The following is a 17,704-nucleotide window of genomic DNA, read 5'->3' on the forward strand; positions in this document are numbered from 1 at the left end:
TGGCTGAGTCTGGAGCCTGTAGTAGATGCAGTGGTCATGTGGAAACCTTGTGCCATGCTTTGAGGGATTGCCCTAAGAGTAAGAAGATTTGGGAGGGGATTCTCCCTCGCCACACCCTGCCCTCTTTTATGGCTCATGCGGATGCTGACTGGTTCTCTGATGGAGCCAATGGGAAGTTGTTGGCTAATATGGAGCACGGTGATATTTTCTTCGCCATTATCTGTCACCAAATCTGGAAATGGAGGAACGAAGAGTTATTTTCTGAGAAGACTGTCCTTATTCCTGATTTACTTGGTTACTTCTCGGAAAAACTCTCTGTTATTACAAAGAGCTTTGAAGGGGAGCCCCTGGTTAGACCTGTCCCGCATAAAGTGGTCCAGTTAGTTGGTTGGATTAAGCCTAGAGAAGGGTTTGTGAAGTTGAACTCGGATGGCTCTTGCCTTAGCAATGGAAGAATTGCTGCTGGGGGAGTTCTTCGGGATGCTGGTGGCGCTTGGCTGGCTGGGTTCATCCATAACTTGGGGACGGGCTCTTCCTTTTCTGCAGAGCTCTGGGGAATCCTGTCGGGAGTTAAATTGGCCATTCGCATGGGTGTTAAAAGGCTTTTGGTGGATTCTGATAATTTGGAGGCGATCAACAGGATTTCTGATTGCCAGGCTGTTGGTCTGAAGAACCAGAATCTTATCAAGGATATTTTGAGGCTTCGCCCTGCCTTTGAGGTTCTTAGCTTCTCCCATATCTTTAGGGAGCAAAACCGCGTGGCGGATCGCTTGGCAGTTGCTGGGCATGGGGGGATTTTAGGTGTTTCTACCCTTTCTGTTCCCCCCCCCCCTTTCTGTTACCCATCCTTCTCGAGGATAGGGTTGGGGTCAGCCATCCTAGACTGATCCCGAGTTAGGTTTTTGTTTTGTTTGTTTTCTTTTCCTTCCTACCAAAAAAAAAAAAAAAGAAAGCTAGTGGTAAGGTGTTTATTATCATAGTTAATGGACTAGGTTCGAATCCCTCCTTCTACACATTCATTTGTTTTTAACTAAATATGGATAAATGGTTAACCGAACCGGACCGGACATCTAACCGGTTCGCCATCGAACCGGTCGAACCGGTCGGTCCGGTCCGGTTTTCACAACATTGCTTATCACTAAATTTAAATGTATGATATATTCAATTAAAATATACAAATATTGACTTTATATATATAATATTATTGTAAATTAGAGGTTACAATGGGGGCTGAAACGTATATATTGGAAATATACTTAATTATAATTGGTATCTTGTTGCAATAATCTAATTCTATAATGGAGAGAAAAATAATTGTAATAATTAGGTTTTATTTACAAACACAGGATTATGATCCCTAACATATTGGCATTTTAAGTCTGCAACCACCCCATCATCTATGGACATTCTACTAGGAATAAAGTAGTTGTTATGTCTAAAGGTATTTTAGATATTTTATCTTCTCATATTTTTTGTTATTTCTCTGTGTATTCAGTCTATATGTAGATACACCATTCTTATACTTTCTTAACTCATACTGAATAAAATCCAGCATTTTGTTTTTTGTTCATGGTATCAAAGCGAAGGTTATAGATATAGAACTTTTGTTTCCAAATTTTTACTTTTATGAAACACATAAGTTATGTTCAAGCTATACAAGTAGGTGGCGGTGAAGACAATTCTCAAAATACAAAAGGCATTTCTCAAATCGCAGAAGATTCTGCATCAATAGATTCAGAGGATTCAATTAACATGAATCTAAACAACGAAAATCAGAATCTTATCGATTCATTAACAGAAATGAACACTCGAGATTGTGATTCTTCATCTAAGTCAGATAATCCAGGATTGTTCTAGTTAGCTCAGTTATCACTGGTAAAAACTACATCTCATGGAAACAATCAATATTGCTTGCTCTCCGTGCTAAATGCAAGACATATTTATTTTGAAAGATGAGGCACCTAAAGATGTTCGTAGTACAAAGTATATGTAATGGAAGGAGAAAGATGATATGGTTTTCTCATCGATAATTAATTCTTTGTCTCGTGATTTAGCTGATGTTTTCCTCTTCACTTATTGAGAATAATGGAAAGAGATTGAACAAAGATACATAGAAAGTAATGGACCACTGGTTTTACACATTCGAAGAGAGATCTGCAGCTTAACTCAAGGTAATCTCTCTATTGTGGAGCTTTTTTTTAACAAAAATATGGGATGAATTTGACGTGCTTAAGTCGATGAATACTTGTACATATGGAGAATCATGCACTATAGCAATGAAATTTTCCCAAGAAGAACATATGATGCAGTTCCTATCAATATTGAGTGCCGATTTTGATCATGTGCGTGATCAAATCCTTCTGATCGATCCTTTACATACTGATGCGAGCATATTTGATAAGATTTTATGGACTGAGCATTCATGAAAAGCTTTAAAAAAGAAAAAGGTTCGTATTGATTTAAGCTATAAACAAGGCTTAATGACATTTGAGTAGAGTCCAAACGAACAATTACGTGTAAGGTTCAAACAACCTATTTCATCTAGAATCGGGTCTTTTGACGGGTTAACAGTTTTACATGTAAATCTACAAAGGGAGAGAAAGAAAAAGTGCTTTACAACTGGTAGCAATTATTTGAAATGTAATGATTGCCTTTTTTTTGTATCTAATGGGTAGGAATGGTATAATCACAAAGTGAATAGTTATCAGGGATACCCTTTAACATAGATAGACTTTTTGTTTTAGTATAAATAGAATAATTTCCTGATAGTTGGGGATTAATTATCTTCAACCTCCAGATTTTATTATTTTGGAAAACTTCCATCTCGGTCAAGCTCGTTTTATAAGGAACTCTTTCATGTTCACTCATGAGCATGAAAGAGTAGTCTGTTAGCAAGTCTAGCCAGCTTAGGCTGGTGATTGTAAGTATTATTTTCTCTAATCGATGAAGAATGTTATCTTAAATGGTTGTTTGAAGGAGTATTTATTGCATAGACTTCATCATTTTATATGTTAATGTGATAAGATTAACGAGAGTACTCTTATTGCATGGATCTACCTTCTTACTTATACTATTATGGATGGAGACGAATAAAACTGTATATCAGGGGGTTTTACTTTTAAAATGATTCCCTATAATTAATGCTTAAATGTCTGTAACCCAACGAGACTTGGTTATTTAATGTTCCTATAATATTTGGATATGGGAAACTAGACCTTACTGATCTTAGTGTAAGAGACCCTGAACCATCGAACCTAACAACATTCTTATATGAATAGAGATATAATATGCGAGACTACATGTCCTAAGCATGTGTTGGACTTGTGCCTTTAATAATCTAAATTCAACCAACTATTTCTGTATTGTCTTTATGGTTTAGCATATGTGATGTGAACACACCCTTTTTCAAGATAATCTAACTTTTTAAGTTAGATGTTTACGGTAATTTTTCCTGGTGGAATTCATCTCCTCATCCATGGCTTGTTTCCATTTCTTGTTTTGACCTACATCTTCAAATTACACAAGTTATGTATCAACAAATAAATAGACAAATTACTGTTATCTAATTCTTCAGTGTCTTTATAAATCTCGCTCAAATTCCTCATCTGAGGTTGCCTTTTAGAAGAAACTTTCTACAGATAAATCTGTCGTATTTGTTGGAGATGTCGAAGAAGAATTTGATGGTGTAGTAATTTCGTCTTCAGTCTGACCTATAGTTAAATCATCATCAATCATAGGAAGAAAGTTACAATTTTCATCTTGGGAAACCTACCAATTTCGGACGCTTTCTTCTTTAAATTATGCATCTATGCTTATGATAACTTTTCCATTCCGAGGATTATAAAATTTATAACCTTTGGAATTATTCACATAGCCAATAAACACCATATTCTCACTTTTGTCATCCAATTTGCTTCTCAATTCACCAGCCACATAAACATAACTAATACAATCAAATACTGTTAAATGAGAAAGATTTCATTTCTTCCCACACTATGCTTCATGATGGGTCATTTGAACAAGTTTCTTTGTAGGACTTTCAAATAAACTTCATATGCCAACGCTTCTGCCCAAATTTCCTTTAGCATGCATTTGCTCCTCATCATGCTTTGAGTAATGTTGAGAATGGTTCTATTTTTTCGTTCGACAACACCATTTTGCTGAGGTGACCTTGGGACTGTGATAAAATGCCAAATACCATGATACTCACAGAACTAATTGAACTTCTTTAATGTGAATTCTCCTCCTCGACCAGTTCTCAAAGATAGAATCTTCAAGCAGTTTTCATTCTCAACTTGAGCCTTTACCTTCTTAAACACTTCAAATTCTTTGAGCCTTTAAGAAATAAACCCAATTTTTGCGAGTATAATCATCAATTAACAACAAAAAAAACACCTACTCATCCCTCCATGTGAACTTGGATTACTAAGACGACATATATCAACATACACCAATTCAAGTGGTTTTGAAGTGCTAGACAAAGACTCATTTGGAAAACTTCTTGATATTTTACTAAATGGTATTATATATTATATTAATTTAGAAATCTTACTAAATCGGATTAGAAATAACTTGATTTTAATTAAATTATAACTTAATATATATATATATATATATAAATTTTTTTATGAAATATATCAAATTGGAATATTCAATATCTGGATTGAAGATTATTATTTATAACAATAAATGCAAAATATATAGTCATACTAAAAGTGTAGTATTCAAATATATTTTTAATAATTTATATTAAATTATTATGGTAAAATTAGTTATATTTACATGTTAATAAATTTTTGCATTAAATTTAATGATGATTAATATATTTAAAAATATTTCACACGACGTGTATTTCGCGGGTTTAGAACTAGTTATAAAATATTTAAGAGATAAAATTAATATTAGAGGATCATACATAAAGTTTGTGTTCATGTATTACAATGTAAATTAAACTAAATCTATAAATTAATGCTGGAAAGATTGCTTTTTCCATTACTAATTCTTGGTATCTATTTTGTTAGCATTTAATGGTTCTATAACATTGTAAAGCACCCGAAGACCTTGTCAAAACTTTGACAGACTTTGCATTTGCAACGTGGAAATTTTGTTGGTTGTTATAATTAGGCTTTGCCATTCCTACACCTGTCTGGACGAAAGAAGCTCCATTTTCAAATGCATCATTCACTGAATAGAATCTCCAAGGCATGTTAACCAGCATGTTATCTATTTCAATTATTTATATCATCATTAATTAGTTTTTCTTACTAGATTAAAAAATGACAATATTTAATGGTTGACATGCAAAATGCAATTAATTACCTCTTTCTTTCCTGATTTTGGTGCGATAAAGTAATTGACTTCACTCTTAATGCTAGGATTCATACTTCCCCCGATTGCATATTGTGTCCATCCATCGTATAAATTGTTAGCTATATGTGCATATCCATGGCGAACTCTGAAATATTTTCATTTCCCAATTGTAAAACTATAATAAAAAAACACTTTAAAATAGATTAATAAGAGAAGAATTAAGTACATAGGCATCCTTTGGTTACAATTTGGACCAAAATGATTAAAGACAACCGTGACCTTCATGTTCTTATCCCTAATATAACCATCATCATGTCCAAGAAGCATAACTTTGTCTTGGTCTTTAAACCAGTTGTTTGAGATGGTAATGGTTGTAGATCCACGTGTAACATCTAAAAGTCCATCTTGGCATGCATATAATGTATTATGGTCAATCCACACCTTTGATGACGAGACCAATCTGATTGCATCTCCATCCATTTGACCTAATGCCATTATTTTTCCATTTTCTCCCCTCACTGAGCTTGGCCCTACTGCCTTGCAATGGTGAATTCTTAGACCATGAATAATTACATCTGTTGCCTGAAGAAATAATACAAGTTACAAATTATTCAGTATATTATTAGACTCATGGAGTTAATTTATCTCAAAATGCTTTTTGATCATTCAACTTGATATTATTTTTTTATGAAATTAGTTGAAAATTCCATATTGACATGCATCAATAAATTATTAATCATATCCTTATAGGTGTCACTTTCTGAAGTTTAACTGAAAATGGATAATTATAGAGTACATTTAATTATAAAGTCCATACTTTATCTAATAAATATATGTGCACAAAATTTCAATTTTTTTAACTACCTTATAAATCAAAAGACAAGCATTGCCAGTGATATGCACAATAGCTCCCCGACCATCGAGGGTGGTGAAACTGCTGACAAGAAGGGGGTTCTCAAGCTTAATATTCATGTTTCTTTGAAATGTTATCCACACTTTTCCTTTGATCATTGTGGCTCCATATCTTAAAGTTCCGGGTTTTGGGTTCATCGAGTCATCGGTTGCATCAGTGACCTTATATTCATAACATTTTTCCTAATATTATTAGTCATCTTCCCTGTAAACCCAACAGAGCATGTGGCCAATTGTTGGCGACTTCTTCGCCAATTAGGGTTCTGTCTCCAACAATGATCAATGACATTCATGTTTTGGGAATGACAAAGATGTGGAGCGAAGAAGAAAAAGATGGTGGCCACACAAAGGGCCAAAGCAAAATTCCATCGAATGACCATTTTTCTATACTCTTCCTTGGGTAATAAAAAGGGAAGAAATTAACGGCTAGAGCAATTATTGCTTTGGGTTGGGTAATGAGTAGAGTAGGACAACAATTTTATAATGGAAAATATTAAAAGAGTATTTTTTTTGTTAATTAATTTGTTAAAGTTAGTTTTAAATTAGATGGTGTTATATTAATAGCATAATTAAGCGCAGTAATTATTGTTATTAAGTATTGATTACAGTAAATTAAGAAACTAGAAAATGAGCTGATTTACTATATTTGTATATAATTACTTCTAACGCTACTACTAATTGCCAACCTGTTTGTTACAGTGAAGAAGATATTATTAATTTTTAATAATAAAACCAATATTTAAACTAGAAAGGTTATTGTTAATTTTCCTAAATTTGGGACTACACGATTTTTCTTTTATTTGTCACAAGCTTTCATGTTCATTAATGTTCGACTTAAAACAATTGAATGAATATAATTCTAATTTGATTTTATTATATTAGATGACGTTAGTGCTTAATATATTCTCTCATAGTTTAATTAAAGAGTTATGTACATTGAAACTCTAAAAGTGCTCCACCCCAGGAAAAACAAAATTGTAGCACTCTTAAAGTACCGATTAAGTTTAAAGGGAACTTTACCAGTTATAAGTGTGATGTATTGTTGAGTTCCCCTACATATGCACCTATAAATATTAAAAATTATAACCATTATTATGATGAACTGTTTTTTCACATTACTATTTGATGCGCCTACAAGTTCTTAAAACAATTTGATAAATTTTAATCTAATGATAGTTTTATAATTTTGGCCACTTTTTGAGATCGAGTTTTTTACGTATTTGGAGCATATTTTGGGTGGAAACGGATCATCCAACAAGAATCATTGCTTTGTAGTGTGGTTGATGTATTTTGGCCAAATTCATTTGTTAAGCGTTCAAAATGCAATTTACCGTTTTTTGGGGCGGATTTTTATGTAATTTTCTGGCTAAGCCTTTTCAGATTCTGTAGGAAACAATTTAGGGTTTCATTTTGATATTTAAGAAGCATTTCATAGATGTATGAAGCAACTTTTGATATTCAATAATACTAGTTCATATTTTCCAGAATTCTCTGAATTTTGAAGGCTGATTAACATGTATTCATGCGCAAATCGACATTCATTAATGTTTGTGATATTTGTGTGCGAATCAATGTTCGTTAACATTTGTTATGTTCACCAACCTTTTTCTTCTAATCCCCGATCAAGCCCCGACTAATTCCCAATTAATTCCCAAGGGCCCTGTCTGCTCGACTAGGGTCTAACATTTTTTATAACCTTACAGGGCACTTCTTTTTCTTCTTCGGCATCTCCTATTATTTCTTCCCCCCAATACTTTTCTTCTATTGAGAATATTCCTTCTCCACTTCCTTCTCATTCTGTTTCTCACAACTCTGTTACTTCCTATATCTCCTATTTTTACAGACTCCTGTGTTTCTATTCCTTCTCCAACTAATCTTGTTCCTAGACATACTAACAGGACACATAAGAAACCAACCAAGCCTCATTTGATAAGCTTTCCCCTTTTATATATACCCCACAACATGTTGCTTCTTTAGCCAATGTTGTTAAAATTCTTGAATCTTATTCTTATCATATTGCTAAAACAAATCCTTTATGGATTAAGGCCATGTAAGAGGAGTTGACATCTCTAGAAAATAATGAAACATGGGTTCAAGTACCTTTACAAGAGGTTAAGAATCATATCACTTGTTGTTGGACTTTTAGGGTTAAGTATAAGACTGATGGTACAGTGGATAAATATAAGGTAAGATTGCAAAATATGGGGTACAATCAATAGTTTGGGGTTGACTATACTGATAGGTTTTCCATTGTTACTAAAGTGGTCATAGTCATAATGTTTTTCTTACTGGGTATTTGTCATCCTCTGTTTTTATCTTTGATTCCATACATTTGATGAATATTTTCTAGAGTATGATGTTTATTTTGTATGCCTCTCTCTAGTCTTGTCTAGGGATGAACCATTAAATTGCCCATTATTTTTTGATATAATTAAAGATTCAAGCAGGTTACGATCACATGGTTTTTACTCATCGAATTGAGAGTGTTGCCATGTAAAAATCGGTGTGCGTTGATTGCTACCATTTCTTTTTGTTGTTGTATTATTATAGTTTGGTGATTGCACTAGTACTATTTGTTAGTTTGCTCACATATTCATTCAAGTCGGGAAAAGATTGATAACGAAGATTACTTTTACATTGTTAGTTGTTACCTTTGTTGGTAGTTTCCCATCAAAAGCAAGATCTAAATTCAGAGGGCATTGGTGTAATTTACCCAAAATGAATAAATTACCATGCCACTCAACTTAGACCTTACTTTTTGTTGGTGATTCACAAATCGGATATAAAAATCTATGAGCTTTGACCTTTACTAATATTAAAGTATCTTATAAAAATAAATTGCTTCAAAATGACCAATAACGATCTCAAATGGAAAATTCAAGTTGTTTAGAACTATATTTCCCATTAAACTATTTTTTTTCGATTTTTTAAATCGTTGTAAGAGATATATATAATAACTAGCAGTAAGCCCGTGCTATGCACATAATTCAATTAATTCTCCAATTTTAAAGTTATCATGTAAAAATATTAATAAATTAATCTGAACCTATTGTCGTCTCCTCTTCTCTATCATCAAGAATTGTTACTTTTGCTTGCAATGCCTGTCCCCTTGCTCTATCACCAATAATTGTTACTTTTGCTTGCAATGCCCTCTATGGTTTGCCAGATTTTGTTGCGATCTGAATCAACCCTTTGCATTTTCAAGTACATGATTAATATTCCAACTTGGAATAGAACTTTGGATACATTATTGCTGTTAAATCAAGTTCCTGAACCTCGACCGCTGGCTAGTCGGTGCCAGTCCCCTTGTTTGAGTTTTACATTCAAACCAGAATTTTTAAAAAACCACTACTATGTCTGTCTTGCATTTCCATGGCTTTTCTGAACCTGCAAATGGGTAAAAATTACTAAGCACCATAACAATTAAAAACATAAATAAATAAAAGCTTAAAATACATATAAAAAAGAATAGAATAATTCTAAATGAAGAGGATCAATTTACAGAGCTATAGGGCTCATGGTGACAGGGTCACCCTGTGCTTTGGTTGTGGCTCCATTGGCATATGCACCTGCCATTAGTTCATGTGCAAGAAAGGTACATATAAGCTTTGGCTCAAAACATATGAAATTCAATCTTCATAACTATATAGAACAATTGGTTCAGAGTTCAACAATAATCTTGAATTTGGTTTGCCTTAAGTATATGGATCATTTCCCTCCAATCCATCTTTAGAAATATGTAAGGCTACTCATCTTTGTTTCACTGAGAAGATTAATAAAATTGGTAGGTAAACATTACAATGTAAGACCATATAAAAAATAACCAATAAATAGAAATGAACCAGAAAATAATCTTACCCGAGAAGAGAAGTAGCAAAACACATTTACAACCATTTGAAATAGAAAATCTCAAATTAAACAGAGTCAGTAGAAGAACATTTAGTGATCAACAGATAAAATGGTTTAGATAACAAATCGTCACATAGAAATTCCAGTGTAAGAACCAATAAGGAAAACTCCATATTAATCCTCCTCCAAAATGCAAATTGCAACATACATACACATAATGTTTTAGTTGTTGTTCAATTTGGGAAAAAAGCTTCACATATCAGCATCCTTCAAAATGAAGCATAAATTAAATTTATCACAGAGATAACTCTGATGCATGGCATGAACTTCTTTACTGTCTCATTTGCAGAATTAATCGAATTATATAGAGAGATGATCCTCTATAGTCAATAAGCTTATTGACTAAAAAAAAGTTCATGATGCATGACACATGATAGCTTAAGGTTACTTGAAAAAGAAAAACATATAGAGAGATGATCCTCTATATATATTTGCCAATAGACGTTGTTGTTTTTCTTCGTTTAATCTAATTTTGTGCATAGCACAGGTTTACAGCTAGAAATTTTATCCATGTTTTTTTTAAGAAATCCATGTTTTAATATATTATGAATTGTTTGAAATAGGGGTAAAATGCAATTATATTATATAAATTATGAAATAGACAATTTTACATTCCTAACTTGTAAGCAATAATTTTTAGGTTCAGGTTCATATGAAGTAATACATCAATTTCTGTTCTGGTACAATAAAAACAACTAATAGTTATCATAGTTATTAAATTGATGCCTATTTGAGTAAAAAAAATTGAGATCAAAGAGCAACAAACCATCAAGTTAGTTGCCACTTGCTTCATTTCAAGTTAACTTTCAAAAGTCACAAGGAGAAGTAGAATATAAACGGAAACAAAAAGAAAAACTCACCAAAACGAAAGAATGATGGCCATATAGACCCTATCAAAATTAATTGGATTTGTTATTTTCCTTTTTTTTTTTGTAGGTTATTCCTCTTTGGAAAACAACCATACTTTCTTGCATCTAATCTGCATTGGCAAAGAAAACAACCTGAAACCGTAAAATAATCACCTATGAATAATAATTCAACTAAGAAAGAAAAAAGAAAAGGAAAAAGCCATAAAACCTAATGCCCAGCAAGAATCTGAGTTTAATTATGATGTAAAATGCACAGATTGAAACCATAGGAGAGAAGAGAGAGAAGTTGATCTAAGCTTATTGACTATAGTTTTAACTTGGGTGCTCTGCTCTCTCCATCTATGCTAGAAAAATTCCTTTTCTTAAGATTAAAAAATTCATGTACATTTTTTTTAACTCAATCAACTTTCCAAGTAACAATTAAAAATTGAAATAAGTAGCAAAAAAATTGAATTCACAAAACTTTTTTTTGCTTAATTACAGGAATTTTTTCTACCACAGGTGGAGAGTGTAGAGAACCCAAGTTAATTAATTTACATTCAAAACTCTTATACCCAACAACAAATGAAATTTGCTTTGGATCTGAACATGCAAATGAAATTTTTAAGGGAAGGCATCACATATGCAAAATGAAAAGATGAAAAGAAAAATCACCGATGATAAAATGGAAGATCAGAAATTATGATCAAATGATCAAATCAAATTTCTAAGGGAAGGCATCACATATGTAAAAAGAAAAGATGAAACGAAAATCGCCAATGCTAGAATGGAAGACCTGAAATTGAATCTTCAAATTACAAACCAAGCATATAAAGAACCTGAATCAGAGAAAAATCAAAGGAAACCTGAACAGTTAGAAATTGGACCAGATGAAGAGACAATTGAGGGTGGTTCTTCCTGTGAAACTTCGAGATCGAAAGCTACTATCTAAATAGGTATAGGTAAGATATTGCTGGAAGATGGGGAAGAGAATATAGGACATGTGAGTATGGGTTATAAGCCGCTAAACACATGAGAGGAAGAAACTGTGTGAGAAGGAGAAACGTGAGAAGATCTGTTTCTTTTAATACTTACAAAAAAAAAATAAATAAATGCAATTTTAAATTTATTAATGAAAATATTGTTTCTAATTAACGGGATGCTCTTAAAAAAAAAAAAGACACGTAAGCAAAAGCTTCTAAAATGATGCCACATCAGTAACTATAGTATCTTACTTTATATATATATATATATATATATATATATATATATATATATATATATATATATATATATATAGATAATAAAGGTTATTCTTAGACCTTATATCCTGGTAACTCTATTTATTAATGAAATTTTAATACATGATAAAATGAACCTGTATTGTGCTAGAGATAAAACATCAACCTTAAACATGTATTTGTTTAGGACGAATTGAATATGCCTTAATTAAGAGTGAAATATTTCGATTAGGGTACTTTTTATATAGAAAATATGATTGTTGGAGCTTAATATGTTCAAGACATATAGGACTGTCGAAAGAGTTGCACAGAATGAATATCTATATATAATATAAAACAGTAACGATGGAACTGAGGTGTCACTTCCTCCTTTTTTAGTGATAAAAAATTTAATATATTAATTTTAATTTTATTATATATATTTATCTATAAAAAGATTATTGTATCCGTACTATATCTAAGAGTTCTACAGAATTTAAATTAATCCCTAAAATCTTTCTAATTCTCTACACATCTATATTATATAATATAAAACAGTAACGATGGAACTGAGGTGTCACTTCCTCATTTTTTAGTGATAAAAAATTTAATATATTAATTTTAATTTTATTATATATATTTATCTATAAAAAGATTATTGTATCCGTACTATATCTAAGAGTTCTACAGAATTTAAATTAATTCCTAAAATCTCTCTAATTCTCTACACATCTATATATAATATAAAACAGTAACGATGGAACTGAGGTGTCACTTCCTCCTTTTTTAGTGATAAAAAATATAATATAATATATTAATTTTAATTATATTATTATATTTATCTATAAAAAAGATTATTTTATCCGTACTATATCTAAGAGTTCTACAGAATTTAAATTAATCCCTAAAATCTCTCTAATTCTCTACACATCTATATATAATATAAAACAGTAACGATGGAACTGAGGTGTCACTTCCTCCTTTTTTAGTGATAAAAAATTTAATATATTAATTTTAATTTTATTATATATATTTATCTATAAAAAGATTATTGTATTCGTACTATATCTAAGTGTTCTACAGAATTTAAATTAATCCCTAAAATCTCTCTAATTCTCTACACATCTATATTATATAATATAAAACAGTAACGATGGAACTGAGGTGTCACTTCCTCCTTTTTTAGTGATAAAAATTTTAATATATTAATTTTAATTTTATTATATATATTTATCTATAAAAAGATTATTTTATCCGTACTATATCTAAGAGTTCTACAGAATTTAAATTAATCCATAAAATCTCTCTAATTCTCTACACATCTATATATAATATAAAACAGTAACGATGGAACTGAGGTGTCACTTCCTCATTTTTTAGTGATAAAAAATTTAATATATTAATTTTAATCTATATATAATATAAAACAGTAACGATGGAACTGAGGTGTCACTTCCTCCTTTTTTAGTGATAAAAAATTTAATATATTAATTTTAATTTTATTATATATATTTATCTATAAAAAGATTATTGTATTCGTACTATATCTAAGAGTTCTACAGAATTTAAATTAATCCCTAAAATCTCTCTAATTCTCTACACATCTATATTATATAATATAAAACAGTAACGATGGAACTGAGGTGTCACTTCCTCCTTTTTAGTGATAAAAAATTTAATATATTAATTTTAATTTTATTATATATATTTATCTATAAAAAGATTATTTTATCCGTACTATATCTAAGAGTTCTACAGAATTTAAATTAATCCATAAAATCTCTCTAATTCTCTACACATCTATATATAATATAAAACAGTAACGATGGAACTGAGGTGTCACTTCCTCCTTTTTTAGTGATAAAAATTTAATATATTAATTTTAATTTTATTATGTATATTTATCTATAAAAAGATTATTTTATCCCATATATCTAAGAGTACTACAAAATTTAAATTAATCCTTAAAATCTCTCTAATTCTCTACATATCTATATATAATATAAAACAGTAACGATGGAACTGAGGTGTCACTTCCTCCTTTTTTAGTGATAAAAAATATAATATAATATATAATATATTAGTTTTTATTTTATTATTATATTTATCTATAAAAATATTATTTAAAGTAAATGTGAAAATCAAATAATAATATTTAATTTATATAACACATTTATGTCATTAATTGTAATTATTAGATTGTATTTTTATTAATATTTATATATTAAGATGAATCCGTGCATCGCACGGGCCAAAAACTAGTTGCAGTCTAAATAGATACCAGAATCCATGCATAAGACTTGTAAAAATACAAACTTCATATATTCCAATTAGTAGCTTAGCTTGTGCTAAAGATACATGAACACCAAAATATTAAATGTAAATAAAATAAATAAGAGATATGGTACAATTAATTGTTTTTAAAAAAATTGGAAATAATCAATTTATTGCAGAACAAATTCTTCTAATTTCACCCTGGATTCCTGTCTTGACGCCAATGTTACTCATCTTAACCATTGATCTTGCAAACTCAACATTGAAATTTCCTCGAGCAGTAGAAAAACGTTGTACAAATGGTCTAGTTGAAGCATCAGTCCACAGTTTCTGATCAGACTCAAGAATTCCTCTGCCATTTATAAGATTGGTGAAAAATGAAGAATCAAATCTATTTTGACTACCAGTATCTAATGCTACCCGATTCTCTCCATCTCCACTCTCGGGACACAGAGTCTGTAATTGAGGAAGGAATGCTGAATTTATTGAAGGATCTGAAACAGATGTAGTAGTATTGTATAATCTGTAACTGAACAGTGCACATGATGTTGTTCCAATTGTATGTCCTCCTGCATATATGCATATATATTCATTAATGAAATGCTGAAATCAAGTATACTCAATTAGCTTTAATTTATATATAATTATGAATGAGTAAATGAATGAATGCTTACCAACAAGTGCGACAAGGTCTTGAGCGTTGAGACCCCTATCAGTAAACATTTTGGTTTGGTCAGCTACGGAGGTTCTAAATCCAGGCAAACCATTAGCTTCAGATTGCAATGAGATTCGTCCATCTCTACGTCCAGTAGGAACTTGCCAAGTTCGTCCACTTGTCTGCACATACATTAATTTAACTCAATGATTGATGTTTAATTATGAAAACCAGATGATAATGTTTAGGCATGAGAAAGTTACTTACAAGAACAACAGAATCACGAGCAGCAAGTGCGAGAATATCAGCGCAAGAAACAATTCCAGGACAAACTGCTTCAAGCTGTGACTTAGCATCATCAATAACATTGTAACCATTCAAACCACTATTTTGAATGGCAGATTTCTCAGTGTTGGGTCCATCAATTAGGACAGAACCATCGCAACCTTGAACGAAGCAATCATGGAAATGCATCCTTAACAAACCAGGTGCAATTGCAGGACTAGACCTGAAATGAGTCTGGACAGTTGAGCGTACGATGACTTCAGCTCGTGGACATGTTCTAGAATAGAACCCAACACGAGTCCCTTGCCCTTCTGCAGGGCTGCCACCAATGCAAATGAAGAGCAACAAGAATACAGTAATGTAGGTGAAACAGGTAGCAATAATCTCCATATTGCTTGAAGTTTTGAATTGGAAAAAGAAAATGAAGATAGTATTGCTGGGAGTACTGAGAACGGGTGTATATATATAGAATGAAGATGTATGTCAAAAGATTTAAAATGAAGATAAGCTTGCAAGTTGCATATTTGGCTGTATGTGAAAATGGGCTGTAGAGCATATATATGTGAAAGTTGAATACTTGGTTTAAGGGAAGATGGATTATAATTAATTAATGAATCCTAAGAAAAGTTCCAAGTTTACCTGCTACAAGTAATTAAGCTATCCTTGGAAGTTTAATTAATTAGTTGGAGGTTTGAATTCATTCCAATCTGAGGCAACTTGGTTATGTAATAGCTAAATTTGTCAAACCACGCGTATTACAAGAGTAGTGTGCCAAAAGACCTAAATGGGCAAGCCCTTCTCCTTTGACTTTCTCTTATTCTTAACCTTATCTATATATTCACGGGTATTGAATAAATAGTATCCAATATTATAAAGGATAAATACTTCAAATCTTTTGACTAACCATACTCATATAGGTTCTTTTTTATTTTTAATTATAGTCTTAAGGAAAGTGAAAAATCGGTGATTTGTTTTATTTGTAAACATAGTTTAGAAATGGTATAATATTATAATATCAATTTGGATTCCTAAATTAAAGCTTTAAAGTTAATTAGGACTCTAAACTAGCAAAATTACCAATCGGATCTTTCAACTAATAAAAAATTATTAATTGAGGCCTCATCGAAAATCGTTCGGTTGAATAATTTCAAACCTTATTTCCTAAATCCATTTTGAACCAACACGTAGATTATTACAGTCTATATTAAATAGTCACAGTTTATTATTTTAGGATAGAATGAAACTCAATTGATGATTTTTACTTAGTTCATGGACCTGATTGATAATTTTGATAGTTTAGAATCCTAATTGACTTTGAAGTTTTACTTTGGGGATCTAAATGGATATAATTCTTTTATAAATTGAAGTTTATAATATTTTATTAACAAAATACTGTATATTATATTACATTTGATTTGCGATCGAGTAATAGAAATGAGTAAAAAATGAAACAATGAGAAATGTTTTTTAATATAAGCTCATTGTGCGCAATTTTTTTTTTTAAAAAAAAAACAATGAGAAATGAATGAAATTACTCTAAATTCACTTGTTTGTTTGCTTGGTTTTAGGAAAGGGAAAGTTATACCTATTCTTTTTGTGGTTCTTTAGTTTTGTAAAGTTCTGTATTAATAAAAAAAAAGTGAATTACTATACATAGCCACAAATTCTCACCTCTAGCCCCGTGAATAGACGGAAATACCCTTTGGACAAATTTTGAAAAAACACAAAACCTCTCAAACACCCTAAACGCAATTGGATCAAATCCGGACTAATTTCTCAACCAAACCATGGATCGTGGCAGGGGCGATAAAGGGAAAGCAAAAATGGTACAATTTACGGGTTTCGTTTGATGATTTTAGCTATTATTTTGAATTTGTGCCGCTTTATTTTGAATCGCCGGAATCGTAGTCGAGCGTATGAACATCAGGCTTGACCTGTGGTTCCGGCGTATGAACATCACGCCCGACCTGTGGTGCGGACGTGATGTTCATACGCCCGAACCACAGGACGAGCGTGATGTTCATACACCCGAACCACAGGTCGGGCGTGATATTCATATGCCCGAGTGGTGTTTCAATTTTTTTTTTTAAATTTATAATTACATTTAATTAAATTGTTAAATGTTAAATGTTTGATTATAATTTATATGTTAAATGTTTAGATTAATTTGAATATAATTTATATGTTAAATGTTTAGATTAATTTGATTATAATTTATATGTTAAATGTTTAGATTAATTTGAATATAATTTTGTAGACGGAGCGACCTACTATTGTGGGGAAATCTATCC

The 17,704-nt window shown here is 31.3% G+C and overlaps 1 protein-coding gene and 1 pseudogene across 1 annotated transcript; both read right to left on the reverse strand.

The window, feature by feature from the left end:
* Positions 1-5,017: 5,017 nt before the first annotated feature.
* LOC136217445 (putative pectate lyase 17) lies at positions 5,018-6,533 on the reverse strand (annotated as a pseudogene).
* A 7,962-nt stretch (positions 6,534-14,495) lies between these two features.
* On the reverse strand, positions 14,496-15,936 carry LOC136220302 (peroxidase N1-like). The gene is made up of 3 exons (XM_066008110.1): positions 15,396-15,936; positions 15,148-15,310; positions 14,496-15,042 (listed from the first exon to the last, which is right to left on the reverse strand). Exons 1-3 carry the CDS (start codon positions 15,801-15,803, stop codon positions 14,639-14,641), a joined length of 975 nt encoding a protein of 324 aa, XP_065864182.1. The 5' UTR covers positions 15,804-15,936; the 3' UTR covers positions 14,496-14,638.
* Between the last annotated feature and the right edge of the window lie 1,768 nt (positions 15,937-17,704).

This window comes from Euphorbia lathyris, chromosome 2, assembly GCF_963576675.1.
Source record: "Euphorbia lathyris chromosome 2, ddEupLath1.1, whole genome shotgun sequence".
NCBI classification, from domain to species: Eukaryota; Viridiplantae; Streptophyta; class Magnoliopsida; order Malpighiales; family Euphorbiaceae; genus Euphorbia; species Euphorbia lathyris.

Coding starts and splice junctions, on each gene's coding strand:
- LOC136220302 (XM_066008110.1), bottom strand. CDS start 15,803: ATGGAGATTATTGCTACCTGTTTCACCTACATTACTGTATTCTTGTTG. Junction 15,311..15,395: donor CTCGTGATTCTGTTGTTCTT/GTAAGTAACTTT, acceptor ATGTATGTGCAG/ACAAGTGGACGAACTTGGCA. Junction 15,043..15,147: donor AGACCTTGTCGCACTTGTTG/GTAAGCATTCAT, acceptor GCATATATGCAG/GAGGACATACAATTGGAACA.